We start from the raw sequence: 15,000 nt of genomic DNA on the forward strand, positions 1-15,000 counted from the left end.
GAGAGTGAGTGAGTTATGTAGAAAGAGTGATGGTTAGGGGAGGGGTGGAAGGAGAGATGGAAGACAGTGTTAATTATGGCGTGATTGGGCTGTTAAGGCTCTTATGAAAGCCTATATGGTCTGGCGCATTGATGTGGCAAGCTTAATGTAACGTGTATAACCTATATGGTTCATTCAATAGATATTGAAATTTTGATATTTCGTGAGCAGCTCGGGCGAGGTCAGCCCGGGGAGGGGGGATCCCATACGATAGGAACCATGAAGCCTAAACCCTCACAAATAATAGTTGCCACTATTTTGCATATAATTAATGTATATTTATTTCCCTTTCCTCTTGCAGGTATGTTGCCTCACCTGACTCGTGGACACGTGAGTGACACAATGGCGAACGTTCAATTAAGTTTGTTATTTGGAGAAATTTCGGTATGGAGATTTGTTTGAATTATTCATAAAAAGTGGGAAGCTCATACTTTGTTTTATTTGCTGGGGTAACTGCGGTAAGTTATCACATGAAGTACAGCTGTATTTTGTAGTGCAGCAGATGTCCCGTAGTCACCTAGCGGGCCCCTTCACTGGAACACTCGCTTCTCTCACACAGTGAATCGCTTCCTAGACATCTGATGTTCACCCTGTCAGTTAACGCGAATAAAAATACACCTGTGAGTTAGGGAACTGTTGTGAGATGCATCCTGGGGGGGTAAGGTTGACCTAGAGGTGACTTCGATAAGCCTAAGCACAGGTATCCTGCCCCCAACAACGGGAACTACAACGTTCTGAAGATGGTGTCGCCTCAGGTGAGACAGCAAGATGCTGGTATTCTCAAAGGTCTTCTCAAGCAAGCATCACTCGACATCTTACATAAGTTTCTTACCTGTAACAACTCATCAAAATGTGTATTTTACCAAGACTTGTGAAGGATGCTTCAGCTAGATTATAATTAATCTTTAATCTTTTATATATTTAAATATTATATGAACGTAAAACTTTAGTCTAATTTACAGTTTCGTGTCCCTAACATAGTGCCAGAGGGAGACTTAAACATTCAGTCTATTATGAACGATGATACTAGTAATAATAGCAAAATTATTTTTAAAAATTATCATATAATTTCAATAATAATGATAATAAAACAACAATAATAGGAGTCATGTACCCAGTGGTACCACAATGATGTACCCCAGTGGTACCACACAGTGATGTACCCAGTGGTACCACACAGTGATGTACCCAGTGGTACCACACAGTGATGTACCCCAGTGGTACCACAGTGATGTACCCAGTGGTACCACAATGATGTACCCCAGTGGTACCACAATGATGTACCCCAGTGGTACCACAATGATGTACCCCAGTGGTACCACAATGATGTACCCCAGTGGTACCACAATGATGTACCCCAGTGGTACCACAATGATGTACCCCAGTGGTACCACACAGTGATGTACCCCAGTGGTACCACAGTGATGTACCCAGTGGTACCACAATGATGTACCCGTGGTACCACACAGTGATGTACCCAGTGGTACCACACAGTGATGTACCCAGTGGTACCACACAGTGATGTACCCCAGTGGTACCACAGTGATGTACCCAGTGGTACCACAATGATGTACCCCAGTGGTACCACACAGTGATGTACCCCAGTGGTACCACAGTGATGTACCCAGTGGTACCACAATGATGTACCCCAGTGGTACCACACAGTGATGTACCCAGTGGTACCACACAGTGATGTACCCAGTGGTACCACACAGTGATGTACCCCAGTGGTACCACACTAATGTACCCAGTGATACCACACAATGTGTACCCAGTGGTACCACAGTGGTACCACTGGGTACATCAATTGTTAAGGAGTGCATTGTGAGTGAGTGATTCACCACACGTGAGGTGAAGAACACTTTCAATTGGCAAAATGTAATGTAAATATTATGAGTAAGTCAAGTTCTGTTATTCCTCAACTCTTCCTCAGCATTTTGTCTCAAGTAATTGTATACTTTTGTTGCTGAACTGCTGTTTCATTACTTAAAAGTCCACTACTTTTGTTTCAGCTCAGTTGTCAGGGGGCGTCTGACAGCTGCTGAGTGGACAATGCTTCCGATTCGTAGTCCTGAGGTTCCGGGTTCGATCCCCGGTAGAGGCGGAGACAAATGGTTACAAAGTTTCTTTCGCCATGATGCGCCTGTTGACCTAGCAGTAAATAGGTACCTGGGAGTTAGACAGCTGCTACGGCCTGCTTCCTAAGGGTGTTTGTAACAAAAAGGAGGCCTGGTCGAGGACCGGGCCGCGGGGGACGCTAAGCCCCGAAATCATCTCAAGATAACACGGTGATGTACCCAGTGGTACCACAGTAATGTAGCCAGTGGTACTACACACTAATGTACCCCATTGGTACCACACAATAATGTACCCCAGTGGTACCACATAATGATGTACCCCAGTGGTACTACACAGTGATGTACCCAGTGGTACTACACAGTGATGTACCAGTGGTACCACACAATAATGTACCCAGTGGTACCACACAATAATGTACCCAGTGGTACCACATAATGATGTACCCCAGTGGTACTACACAGTGATGTACCCAGTGGTACTACACAGTGATGTACCCAGTGGTACCACACAATAATGTACCCAGTGGTACCACACAATAATGTACCCCAGTGGTACCACATAATGATGTACCCCAGTGGTACTACACAGTGATGTACCCAGTGGTACTACACAGTGATGTACCCAGTGGTACCACACAATAATGTACCCAGTGGTACCACACAATAATGTACCCCAGTGGTACTACACAGTGATGTACCCAGTGGTACCACACAATAATGTACCCCAGTGGTACCACACAATAATGTACCCCAGTGGTACCACACAATAATGAATCCCAGTGGTACCACACAATAATGAATCCCAGTGGTACCACACAATAATGTACCCCAGTGGTACCACACAATAATGTACCCCAGTGGTACCACACAATAATGAATCCCAGTGGTACCACACAATAATGAATCCCAGTGGTACCACACAATAATGAATCCCAGTGGTACCACACAATAATGAATCCCAGTGGTACCACACAATAATGAATCCCAGTGGTACCACACAATAATGTACCCCAGTGGTACCACACAATAATGTACCCCAGTGGTACCACACAATAATGAATCCCAGTGGTACCACACAATAATGTACCCCAGTAGTATCACACAGCAATGTACCCCAGTGGTACCACACAGTTAACAACAGTCCGCATAAGGGCAGATAACACTGATACTGAATCATCCTTAAGTCACAGTGCCAAAGCTGTACCAATAACACTAATTTATACATTAAATTTTATATGAGTTAAGACAGTGAACATCGGCCTAGTAACTTGTCAGTCGACACAGGCCTACTTTATGCTGTTAGTGGGTATAGACCTAATCTGTAGAGGGCCTCCAATCCATCCAGTCCAATCAAATCCAATCGAGACCATCAATTTGGACCCCAGCCGTCTCACGTCTTCTGCTTAGTACCTACCTTGAGGTGCTTCCGGGGCTTAGTGTCCCCGCGGCCCGGTCGTCGACCAGGCCTCCTCCTAGTAGTGTGTTCTTTCTTTGTTCTTCTTCTTTATCACCTACTTCCTTGCTTCGCTCTCTTGTTTTGTTTGCTATTCCTGTTATTCTTGCTTGGGAGCTTCCTGTGTATCGTCCCTAATCAACCTGATCCTTTATCTATCTTTTTTTATTTTCTTGTTTATTGCTTCCCCCCACTCTTGTTAATTGCTTTATCTTTTGTCGCTTTATTACCCTTCTCCTCTGTTCCCTACATTTATTGCTTCTCCTTGTTCACGTTTATTACCTTGTTTCCATGTGTTCCCGGTGTTTATTGCTGTTTTGGTTAGTAATTTTTAGTAATTATTTTTGTTTGTATTTGTTGTTGTGTTAACGGTCCAGAGGTACACGGTCCAGAGGTACACGGTCCAGAGGTACACGGTCCAGAGGTACACGGTCCAGCGCTTCACGGTCCAGCACTACACGGGACGAAGCGGGTCTGATAGACGCCAGGTTGTCTGCGTGTACTGGTCACGTGACGGACAGGAGGCGCATGCGGCGCGCGTGTTCTCTCTAAAAGGTAATTATAAGGAGAGTGTGGAGGAAGGTGGGGCAGTAGAGAGGGGGCTGAGGAGTGAATACAACCCACAACAGTTTAGTATGCCAGCCAAGCCTGCCGATGGAATATTCACGTGGAAGGGTCATCCCGCCGCTCAATGGGAGACGGGCAGCTGTCTCGCCCGCCCTATCTTGAGGTTATCTTGAGATGATTTCGGGGCTTTAGTGTCCCCGCGGCCCGGTCCTCGACCAGGCCTCCACCCCCAGGAAGCAGCCCGTGACAGCTGACTAACACCCAGGTACCTATTTTACTGCTAGGTAACAGGGGCATAGGGTGAAAGAAACTCTGCCCATTGTTTCTCGCCGGCGCCTGGGAGCGAACCCAAGACCTACACACAGCCTTTCACACGAACCCCACAATCTGTTTCCCTTTTTTGCGTGTGGGTGTGTGGGGGATATTTTGTGTTAGATGAAGTTCCTCCTTCGAGTTCGGTTTGGCTGGTGTGTTCGTGTCTTCCCTCGCGGACTTGAGGGTGAGACGCTAGTCCTTGGCTGCTGTGTGAAGAGGTTCTCTTTGAGATACGCTTGGCTCCTCCGCTGGCGGCATCTGCGTTCCTTGGCGGGCTTTTCCTACTTCACCTTCCCCCCCTCCCAGTTCATGTCCCGTTGCAACCTGCTCACACACATGACAGCACATATATGACTTATTGCTTATAGTCACTATTTCGCTTATAAATAAGTAAATATTGCAAGCCATATTTTTTTAAGCCACTAACTTTTTCTCTCAGTTTTATTAAACAATAGAGATTTTATACAAAATTTGACAATATCCTGAGTTACTTTACAATTTATTTAAATATTTTAGTTTTGTTTTACTATTTTTATAAAACTGTAATATCAATATAGGTATAGGTTCAGTACTAATTGTAATATCTTAACATACTAAGAAGGTTAGGTTAGGTTGTGGTTTTCTATTCAGATTTTCAAGGTAAACTCAAATATTCACAATAAATTAATATGTCACATATGCACTTATTCATAAGCAAGATATTGACTATAAGCGCCTGAAGACCTAGTCCGCGGCGCCGCTCTCAGCTCTCCGCACCGCTCTTGTCCTTCAGTTTGTCTTGGCTGCACTCTTCCTGGGCTCTTTTTTTTTCTTTTAGTAAGATATTCCTAACTCGCTCAGCATTTTACCAGCTTTAGGTATTCCCGCGCACATGTGCTCAGGTGCTCAGGAAGCTTAATTAATGAGCTTTGGCCACATGTGCAGCTAAAGTTGGTCCGGTTAAGGGAGCTTATTGCGTCAACACACAGCGCTCTTGCTTGTTAACGAGGCGGTTCGCTGTATGTACACGCCATGAGTTTCTGAGTTTGTTTGATTTTAGTCATTAATGAAAATACTGCTTATGATTGATTATATATACAAGGATAGTAGACGGTGTTCTCAGACCAGGTGCCCACCCACCAGGTGCACCACCCACCAGGTGCCCACCCACCAGGTGCCCACCCACCAGGTGCACCACCCACCAGGTGCACCACCCACCAGGTGCACCACCCACCAGGTGCACCACCCACCAGGTGCCCACCCACCAGGTGCCCACCCACCAGGGGCACCACCCACCAGGTGCCCACCCACCAGGTGCCCACCCACCAGGTGCCCACCCACCAGGTGCCCCAACCCACCAGGTGCCTCACCCACCAGGTGCCCCCACCCATCAGGTGCCCCCATCCACCAGGTGCCCCCACCCACCAGGTGCCCACCCACCAGGTGCCCACCCACCAGGTGCCCACCCACCAGGTGGAGGTGATCAGGCACACGTGAGGCTCCCCCGGTGGCCCGCTCGTGGCACTCCTGGCCTGGCAGCTGAGTGGACAGCGCTTCGGATTCGTAATCCTGAGGTTCCGGGTTCGATCCCCGGAGGAGGCTGAAACAAATGGGCAGAGTTTCTTTCACCCTGATGCACGTGTTACCTAGCAGTAAATAGGTATCTGGGAGTTAGGCAGCTGCTACGGGCTGCTTCCTGGGGGGTGTGTAACAAAAAGGAGGGCTGGTCGAGGACCGGGCCGCGGGGACGCTAAGCCCCGAAATCATCTCAAGATAAGAAAATAAACCACCTCACTGTACTGAGGCCGTACTCACCGTACTGAGGTCGTACTCACCGTACAGAGGCCGTACTCACCGTACAGAGGCCGTACTCACCGTACAGAGGCCGTACTCACCGTACAGAGGCCGTACTCACCGTACTGAGGCCGTACTCACCGTACAGAAGCCGTACTCACCGTACAGAGACCGTACTCACCGTACTGAGGCCGTACTCACCGTACTGAGGCCGTACTCACCGTACAGAGACCGTACTCACCGTACAGAGGCCGTACTCACCGTACAGAGGCCGTACTCACCGTACTGAGGCCGTACTCACCGTACTGAGGTCGTACTCACCGTACTGAGGCCGTACTCACCGTACTGAGGCCGTACTCACCGTACAGAGGCCGTACTCAGCGTACAGAGGCCGTACTCACCGTACAGAGACCGTACTCACCGTACAGAGGCCGTACTCACCGTACAGAGGCCGTACTCACCGTACAGAGGCCGTACTCACCGTACTGAGGCCGTACTCGCCGTACTCACCGTACTGAGGCCGTACTCACCGTACAGAAGCCGTACTCACCGTACAGAGGCCGTACTCACCGTACAGAGGCCGTACTCACCGTACAGAGGCCGTACTCAACGCACTGAGGCAGTACTCACCGTACTCACCATGGAACAAGAAAGATAAATTCCAGAACAAACGGCGTGTATTTTACCCGTTTCATAATACAGATGAGACATAGTCTTTGACTTTGTCAAAGACTTAGACCTGAGACTTTGAGCAGATGTGACTTAGGGACGGAGAAGTATACATCATAGAGCTTATAAGATGATTCACGAGAGGTGTGATATATATGAGTGAGTGAAGGAATGGTGCACCACTACACTGTAGCCCTGGGGCCAGATTCACGAAAGCACTTACGCAAACACGTACGAACCTGTACATCTTTTCTCAATCTTTGGCGGCTTTGTTTACAATTATTAAACAGTTAATGGGCTCCGAAGCACCAGGAGGCTGTTTATAACAATAACAACAGTTGAATGGAACGTTTTCATGCTTGTAAACTGTTTAATAAATGTAACCAAAGCCGTCAAAGATTGAGGAAAGATGTACACGTTCGTAAATATTTGCGTAAGTGCTTTCGTGAATCTGGCCCCTGGACCCGCTGACCTGGGGGTCAACTAGCCCCTGGACCCGCTGACCTGGGGGTCAACTAGCCCCTGGACCCGCTGACCTGGGGGTCAACTAGCCCCTGGACCCGCTGACCTGGGGGTCAACTGCCTGCCCACCATTAGATACCATCTCAGGCTGTTAGTGATGAGGGTGTTTAGGCTCGCTTGACTTTAGGGGGTCAGGCTTTGTTTTGTTTGTATGGTAAACTGGGAGGAGGAGGAGACCAGGACCCGTGTGTGGGGGTGGTGATGATGAGAGATGGGTGCCGGGGACACCTAAATGCCTCCATTAGACCAGCTTGATGGAGCTTTAGCTGCGGAGTGGCCAGGTCCCTCACACAGTCACTCACTACCTGTCAGGTCCCTCTCACAGCCACTCTCCCTACCAGCCAGGACCCTCACACAGCCACTCTCACTACCAGCCAGGTCCCTCACACAGCCACTCTCACTACCAGCCAGGTCCCTCACACAGCCACTCTCACTATCAGCCAGGACCCTCACACAGCCACTCTCACTACCAGCCAGGTCCCTCACATAGCCACTCTCACTACCAGCCAGGTCCCTCACACAGCCACTCTCACTACCAGCCAGGTCCCTCACACAGCCACTCTCACTACCAGCCAGGTCCCTCACATAGCCACTCTCACTACCAGCCAGGTCCCTCACATAGCCACTCTCACTACCAGCCAGGTCCCTCACACAGCCACTCTCACTACCAGCCAGGTCCCTCACACAGCCACTCTCACTACCAGCCAGGTCCCTCACATAGCCACTCTCACTACCAGCCAGGACCCTCACATAGCCACTCTCACTACCAGCCAGGTCCCTCACACAGCCACTCTCACTACCAGCCAGGTCCCTCACACAGCCACTCTCACTACCAGCCAGGTCCCTCACACAGCCACTCTCACTACCAGCCAGGTCCCTCACACAGCCACTCTCACTACCAGCCAGGTCCCTCACATAGCCACTCTCCCTACCAGCCAGGTCCCTCACACGGCCACTCTCTCTACCTGTCAGGTCCCTCACACAGCCACTCTCACTACCAGCCAGGTCCCTCATACAGCCACTCTCACTACCAGCCAGGACCCTCACACAGCCACTCTCACTACCAGCCAGGTCCCTCACACAGCCACTCTCACTACCAGCCAGGTCCCTCTCACGGCCACTCTCACTACCAGCCAGGACCCTCACACAGCCACTCTCACTACCAGCCAGGACCCTCACACAGCCACTCTCACTACCAGCCAGGTCCCTCACACAGCCACTCTCACTACCAGTCAGGTCCCTCACACAGCCACAGGGACCATACAGTAGTCCTCTCATAGCTACCACTAGACCTGTAAAGTACCAGTAGCTCCAGCCCTCAGTGTAATATGGAGAAAGAGCTTGGATACAGGGGAGATACCAGCAGCACTTTAATCAGCAGATATAGCTCCTCTGCACAAGGGGGGTAGTAAAGCCTTAGCAAAAAATTATAGACCAGGTGCACTAACATCACACATAATGAAAGTATTTGGAGTGATTAGGAATCAAATTTCTAGTTTTATGGAAATTACGAACTAAACAACCCAGGACAACATGGATTTAGAGCAGGAAGATCCTGTCTGTCACAGTTACTCAACCACTATGACAAAATCACAGACGCCTTAGAATAAAAGAAAAATGCAGATGTTGTATGCACAGACTTTGCAAGGCATTCGACAAATGTGACCATGGAGTGTTAACCTATAAAAGGAGATCAATAGGAATAACGGGTAAAGTTGGATTTTCAACTTTCTGTCAGACAGAATGCAGAGAATGACGGTCAATCAAATAAGATCAAACCCAAGTGCAGTCAAAAGCTCTGTACCCCTGGGCACCGCTGCTATTTCTCATTCTTATCTCGGATATAGACAAAAATAGTAGTCACAGCTTCGTGTCATCCTTTGCAGATGATACAAAAATCAGTATGACAGTTTTTTCTATAGAAGACACTGAAAAACTGCAGGCAGATATTAATAAGTCTTCGATTGGGCAACTGAAAATAACATGATGTTTAATGGTGACAAGTACCAGGTACTGAGGTATGGTGGAAACGAGGAACTTAAACGAAACACAGAGTACAGGACACAGTCAGACCTGCTCATAGAAGGAACACAACAGGTAAAAGATCTGGGAATTATGATGTCTGACGACCTGACATTTAGTGAACATAACCGTGCAAATATAGCGGCGGCCAGAAATATGATAGGATGGATTATGAAAACGTTCAAATCCAGATACACCAAAGCAATGCTAATACTATTTAAATCACTGTTGCTGTCCCGTCTTGAGTGTTGCTCGATACTCATCTCCCCTTTCAGAGCAGGAGAGCTCTCTGAATTAGAGGGAATACAGAGAACATATACGACACGCATAGAAACTATAAAACTTCTAAATTATTGGCACCGTCTCAAAGCTCTCAAAATGTACTCTCCGGAAAGGAGACGAGAAAGATATCAAATAATATATACGTGGAAGATACTTGTAGGACAGATCCCAAATTTGCCCAGTAGAATAACAACATACTGGAACGAAAGATACGGAAGGAAATGCAGAATAGAACCAGTGAAGAGCAGGGGTGCCATAGACATAATCAGAGAACACTGAACATCAGAGGTCCACAGCTGCTCAACACCCTCCCAGCAAGCCTTAGAAATATTGCTGGAACAAAGGTGGATGTATTCAAGGGGCACTTAGATAAGTTCTTGCAAGAAGTGCCGGACCAACCAGGCTGTAGTGGATATGTGGGCCTGCGGGCCGCTCCAAGCAACAGCCTGGTGGACCAAGTTATCGCAAGTCGAGCCTGCGGGCTCGGGGAGTAGAAGAACTTCCAGAACCCTCCTCAGGTATGTTCCAGCCACTCTCCCTACCAGCCAGGTCCAGCACAGGCCCCTCACTGGGAGGGGGAGAATAAAGTGCATTCGAGTATTTTCACTCTGGGGTGGGGAAGTTAAGGTGCACTCAGGTACACTCTGGGGATGGGGGGGGAATAGATTACAGGGACACACGACCTAGGGCGACCTGCAGAGTGCCAGCTTTCTAGTGCCCAGTTTCAAAGTCGCCATTGAAGAGTATGTATGTATGAGTGGAGGGAAGGAGGCTGCAGGAGGCGTGCTGAATACGTAACGCTGCCTCCCTCCCTCCCACTCCTCTCCTCCTGCCATCTCCTCATTCCTGGCCCTCCACACCCCCTCATTCCTGGCCCTCCACACCCCCCTTCATTCCTGGCCCTCCACACCCTCCCTTCATTCCTGGCCCTCCACACCCTCCCCCCTTCATTCCTGGCCCTCCACACCCTCCCCCCTTCATTCCTGGCCCTCCACACCCCCCCTTCATTCCTGGCCCTCCACACCCTCCCCCCTTCATTCCTGGCCCTCCACACCCCCCTCATTCCTGGCCCTCCACACCTACAATAGTCTACCATTGTCGGGTACATGAAGCCTATAGCTGTTTGGCTTGACTGAGGCCGGCCACTGACCTTCCCTAAGAGGCAGCCTACTGCTTTTTTTTTTTTTTAACTTAGATACCTATTTGCTGCCAGGAGAACAGATGCCTTATGTGCAAGGACGATGTACCCAAACGTCTCTCCTGCCCGTGTGTGAGTGGACTGCGCTCATCACTGTACCCACAGCCACAGATCTAGGTGCATTAGGCATGCTGAGTGGTCAAGGTTGATATATTGATTTCTTATCTTCCTAAAATACGTCGCATAAATCGACTTCCAGTCCATAAGTCACAAACTTCGATGTTTCAGATTCGGTTTAATGCAGTTACCGGAGTATAACCAGGGGCCAGATTCACGAAGCAGTTGCCCAAGCACTTACGAACCTGTACATCTTTTCTCAATTTTTGACGGCTTTGTTTACAATTATTAAACAGTTAATGAGCTCCCAAGCACCAGGAGGCTGTTTATAACAATAACAACAGTTGATTGGGAAGTTTTCATGCTTGTAAACTGTTTAATAAATATAACCAAAGCCGTCAAGGATTGAGGAAAGATGTACACGTTCGTAAGTACTTGCGTAACTGCTTTGTGAATCTGGGACCAGGTCCCAACCGGCTTGTCGTAAAGCCCAACTGGTCCTCCTATATTCTGGCAGATGAGGGCGATATAGATTCACCCTTCGTCTCTTAGCCTGCGAGGGCGAATCTCCACCCATAGAGGGTTCGACGTGTGTTTACACTTCCGGTACAGGAGCTGTGAGGGTGGACTTCAAAATCCTCAACGGACAAATTATGATGTACTATATATCATAGAAGCTCAACCAAGTTTTTTTTATGTGCGCAGTTCCATCGGTTAGGTTAGGTTAGGTTAGGTTAGGCTAGGCTAGGTTAGGTTAGGCTAGGTTAGGCTAGGCTAGGCTAGGTTAGGTTAGGTTAGGTTAGGCTAGGCTAGGTTAGGTTAGGTTAGGTTAGGCTAGGCTAGGCTAGGTTAGGTTAGGTTAGGTTAGGTTAGGCTAGGCTAGGCTAGGCTAGGCTAGGCTAGGTTAGGTTAGGTTAGGTTAGGCTAGGCTAGGCTAGGTTAGGTTAGGTTAGGTTAGGTTAGGCTAGGTTAGGTTAGGCTAGGCTAGGTTAGGTTAGGTTAGGTTAGGCTAGGTTAGGTTAGGTTAGGTTAGGGTAACTTGACCGTTGTGATGGCTGGTGAGGACGGCCGGGTTCGAGATATTCGATATTTACATGGTAGCCAATGTTTACATGGCAGCCAATGTTTACATGGCAGCCAATGTTTACATGGCAGCCAATGTTTACATGGCAGCCAATGTTTACATGGCAGCCAATGTTTACATGGCAGCCAGTGTTTACATGGCAGCCAATGTTTACATGGCAACCAATGTTTACATGGCAGCCAATGTTTACATGACAGCCAATGTTTACATGGCAACCAATGTTTGCATGGCAGCCAATGTTTACATGGCAGCCAATGTTTACATGGCAGCCAATGTTTACATGGCAGCCAGTGTTTACATGGCAGCCAATGTTTACATGGCAGCCAATGTTTACATGGCAGCCAATGTTTACATGGCAGCCAGTGTTTACATGGCAGCCAATGTTTACATGGCAGCCAATGTTTACATGGCAGCCAATGTTTACATGGCAGCCAGTGTTTACATGGCAGCCAGTGTTTACATGGCAGCCAATGTTTACATGGCAGCCAATGTTTACATGGCAGCCAATGTTTACATGGCAGCCAGTGTTTACATGGCAGCCAATGTTTACATGGCAGCCAATGGTAATAACAGCGATACATAAGTAATTATTGTGTTAAAAATGGTTGGAAAACTTTTGAAGAACAAAATATAATTTCTCAACAACTGGAGAAAGTGTGACAGAACCAGTGACGATTAGCAATCAGCACAACCTGATTAATAAAGTAATCAGAAGCCAAGTTGTCGTATAGTTAATGATGTGTTAATGGATATTAAACGCTTGAGCTGTGTTAAAACTACTGGTTGGTTGTTTGAGCTGATAACAGTATTGATTGGACCATTTTAGTGGTTTGAGTGAGGAGTTACTTAGTATTTATATGTAAAGATAACAGTTCCTGTAGAGAGAGAGTTGGGGGAGAGGTTCAAAGGCTTGTCAAGAGATGTAAACTACTTAAATGGCTAAATGCAGGCTAGCGTCTGTAGAGGACAAGAGACGCGGAATGTTTAAGGAGAGTGTTTAAGATGCTCCCGTCTTCCTTGTTAGTGCAAGACGGCAGTTATCAAGGAAGAGCCACCACGCTACATGGAGGAAGTTTTAACAGAAGACGCGAGGGAAGCGGAAGATGTTTTCACAAGCAGCAAAGTTCAGGTGACTGCCCACCAGGAGCTGTGGGGAGGGCAGCTGACTGAAGAGGAGTTGAGGGAAGAGCAGCTGACTGAAGAGGAACTGAGGGGAGAGCAGCTGACTGAAGAGGAACTGAGGGGAGAGCAGCTGACTGAAGAGGAGTTGAGGGAAGAGCAGCTGACTGAAGAGGAACTGAGGGGAGAGCAGCTGACTGAAGAGGAACTGAGGGGAGAGCAGCTGACTGAAGAGGAACTGAGGGGAGAGCAGCTGACTGAAGAGGAACTGAGGGGAGAGCAGCTGACTGAAGAGGAACTGAGGGGAGAGCAGCTGACTGAAGAGGAACTGAGGGGAGAGCAGCTGACTGAAGAGGAACTGAGGGGAGAGCAGCTGACTGAAGAGGAACTGAGGGGAGAGCAGCTGACTGAAGAGGAACTGAGGGGAGAGCAGCTGACTGAAGAGGAACTGAGGGGAGAGCAGCTGACTGAAGAGGAACTGAGGGGAGAGCAGCTGACTGAAGAGGAACTGAGGGGAGAGCAGCCGACTGAAGAGAAACTGAGGGGAGAGAAGATACAAAGGAAACAGGCTGAAACTGATGAGTATAGTGGAGTGTAGACTGACAGGAGAGAGGCTGAGGATGGTGAGGGGGGAATGAGCACACACACACACACACACACACACACACACACACACACACACACACACACACACACACACACACACACACACACACACACACACACACACACACACACACAGGGGGGGGGGCCTCGTAGCCTGGTGGATAGCGCGCAGGACTCGTAATTCTGTGGCGCGGGTTCGATTCCCGCACGAGGCAGAAACAAATGGGCAAAGTTTCTTTCACCCTAAGTGCCCCTGTTACCTAGCAGTAAATAGGTACCTGGGAGTTAGTCAGCTGTCACGGGCTGCTTCCTGGGGTGTGTGTGTGTGTGTGGTGTGGGAAAAAAAAATAGTTAGTAAGTTAGTAGTTAGTTAGTAAACAGTTGATTGACAGTTGAGAGGCGGGCCGAAAGAGCAAAGCTCAACCCCCGCAAAAACACAACTAGTAAACACACACACACACACACACACACACACACACACACACACACACACACACACACACACACACACACACAGAGGAGGTGCCCAGCAGGACCATGGAGCTGTACCGTGCCAGGAGACATACGAGAGGCCATCAAGTCACTGGAATGGGGAGAGGAAGTGGAGCGAGGCAGGTGGCAGTCCACATGATAAAGTTGTTTGGGGAGGAGAGCGCGTCAAGTGGGTTTTAGTTGGTGAGGGAGATAGATCCGCGTGGTTGGGGGGTGGGTGTGTGTGGTTGGTGCGGGACATCCGCATGGTTGGGGGGTGGGTGTGTGTGGTTGGTGCGGGACATCCGCATGGTTGGGAATGGTGTGTGTGGTTGGTGCGGGACATCCGCATGGTTGGGAATGGTGTGTGTGGTTGTTGAGTGTAATCATGTTTGTTAGGGAGTGTGAGTGTATTTCTTATTCATATTTACATATAAAATGATATATTGGGTTACCTATACATTCAACTACTTTCTTGTGTCATCCATTACATTTATTTACAGTTCTCACAGCTGTGGCTGAGAGTACGGTCGACGTAAGCGTTGACAACACTTTTACGTCGACCGTGCTCTCAGCCACAGCTCAGGATGGAAGCAAGTCGATGAAGAACTCTGTAGGATAAGGCAGGTCCTAGTCAACAACGGCTTCTCCAATGGTTTCGTTGAAGACATCTTTAAAAAAGAAGGTGAAACGCCATGCAACCTCTGAAGAGTCAACTAACACAACACCTGTACCCCCTGATTAG

At 48.5% G+C, this 15,000-nt stretch overlaps 2 protein-coding genes across 3 annotated transcripts in view; one reads left to right on the top strand and one right to left on the bottom strand.

The window, feature by feature from the left end:
* Nucleotides 1–15,000, bottom strand: part of LOC123774590 (max-interacting protein 1) — a 739,857-nt gene that overhangs the window by 471,681 nt on the left and 253,176 nt on the right. The gene's annotated exons all lie outside the window — the stretch shown is intronic.
* On the top strand, nt 13,123–13,776 carry LOC138351948 (sperm acrosomal protein FSA-ACR.1-like). The gene has a single exon (XM_069304117.1). The coding sequence runs from the start codon at nt 13,123–13,125 to the stop codon at nt 13,774–13,776; it is 654 nt and encodes a 217-aa protein (XP_069160218.1).

The sequence above is a fragment of the Procambarus clarkii genome, chromosome 51 (genome assembly GCF_040958095.1).
Source record: "Procambarus clarkii isolate CNS0578487 chromosome 51, FALCON_Pclarkii_2.0, whole genome shotgun sequence".
NCBI lineage: Eukaryota > Metazoa > Arthropoda > Malacostraca > Decapoda > Cambaridae > Procambarus > Procambarus clarkii.

Bases quoted from the DNA above. Each gene is read 5' to 3' on its own strand.
- LOC138351948 (XM_069304117.1), top strand. From the start codon at position 13,123: ATGGAGGAAGTTTTAACAGAAGACGCGAGGGAAGCGGAAGATGTTTTC.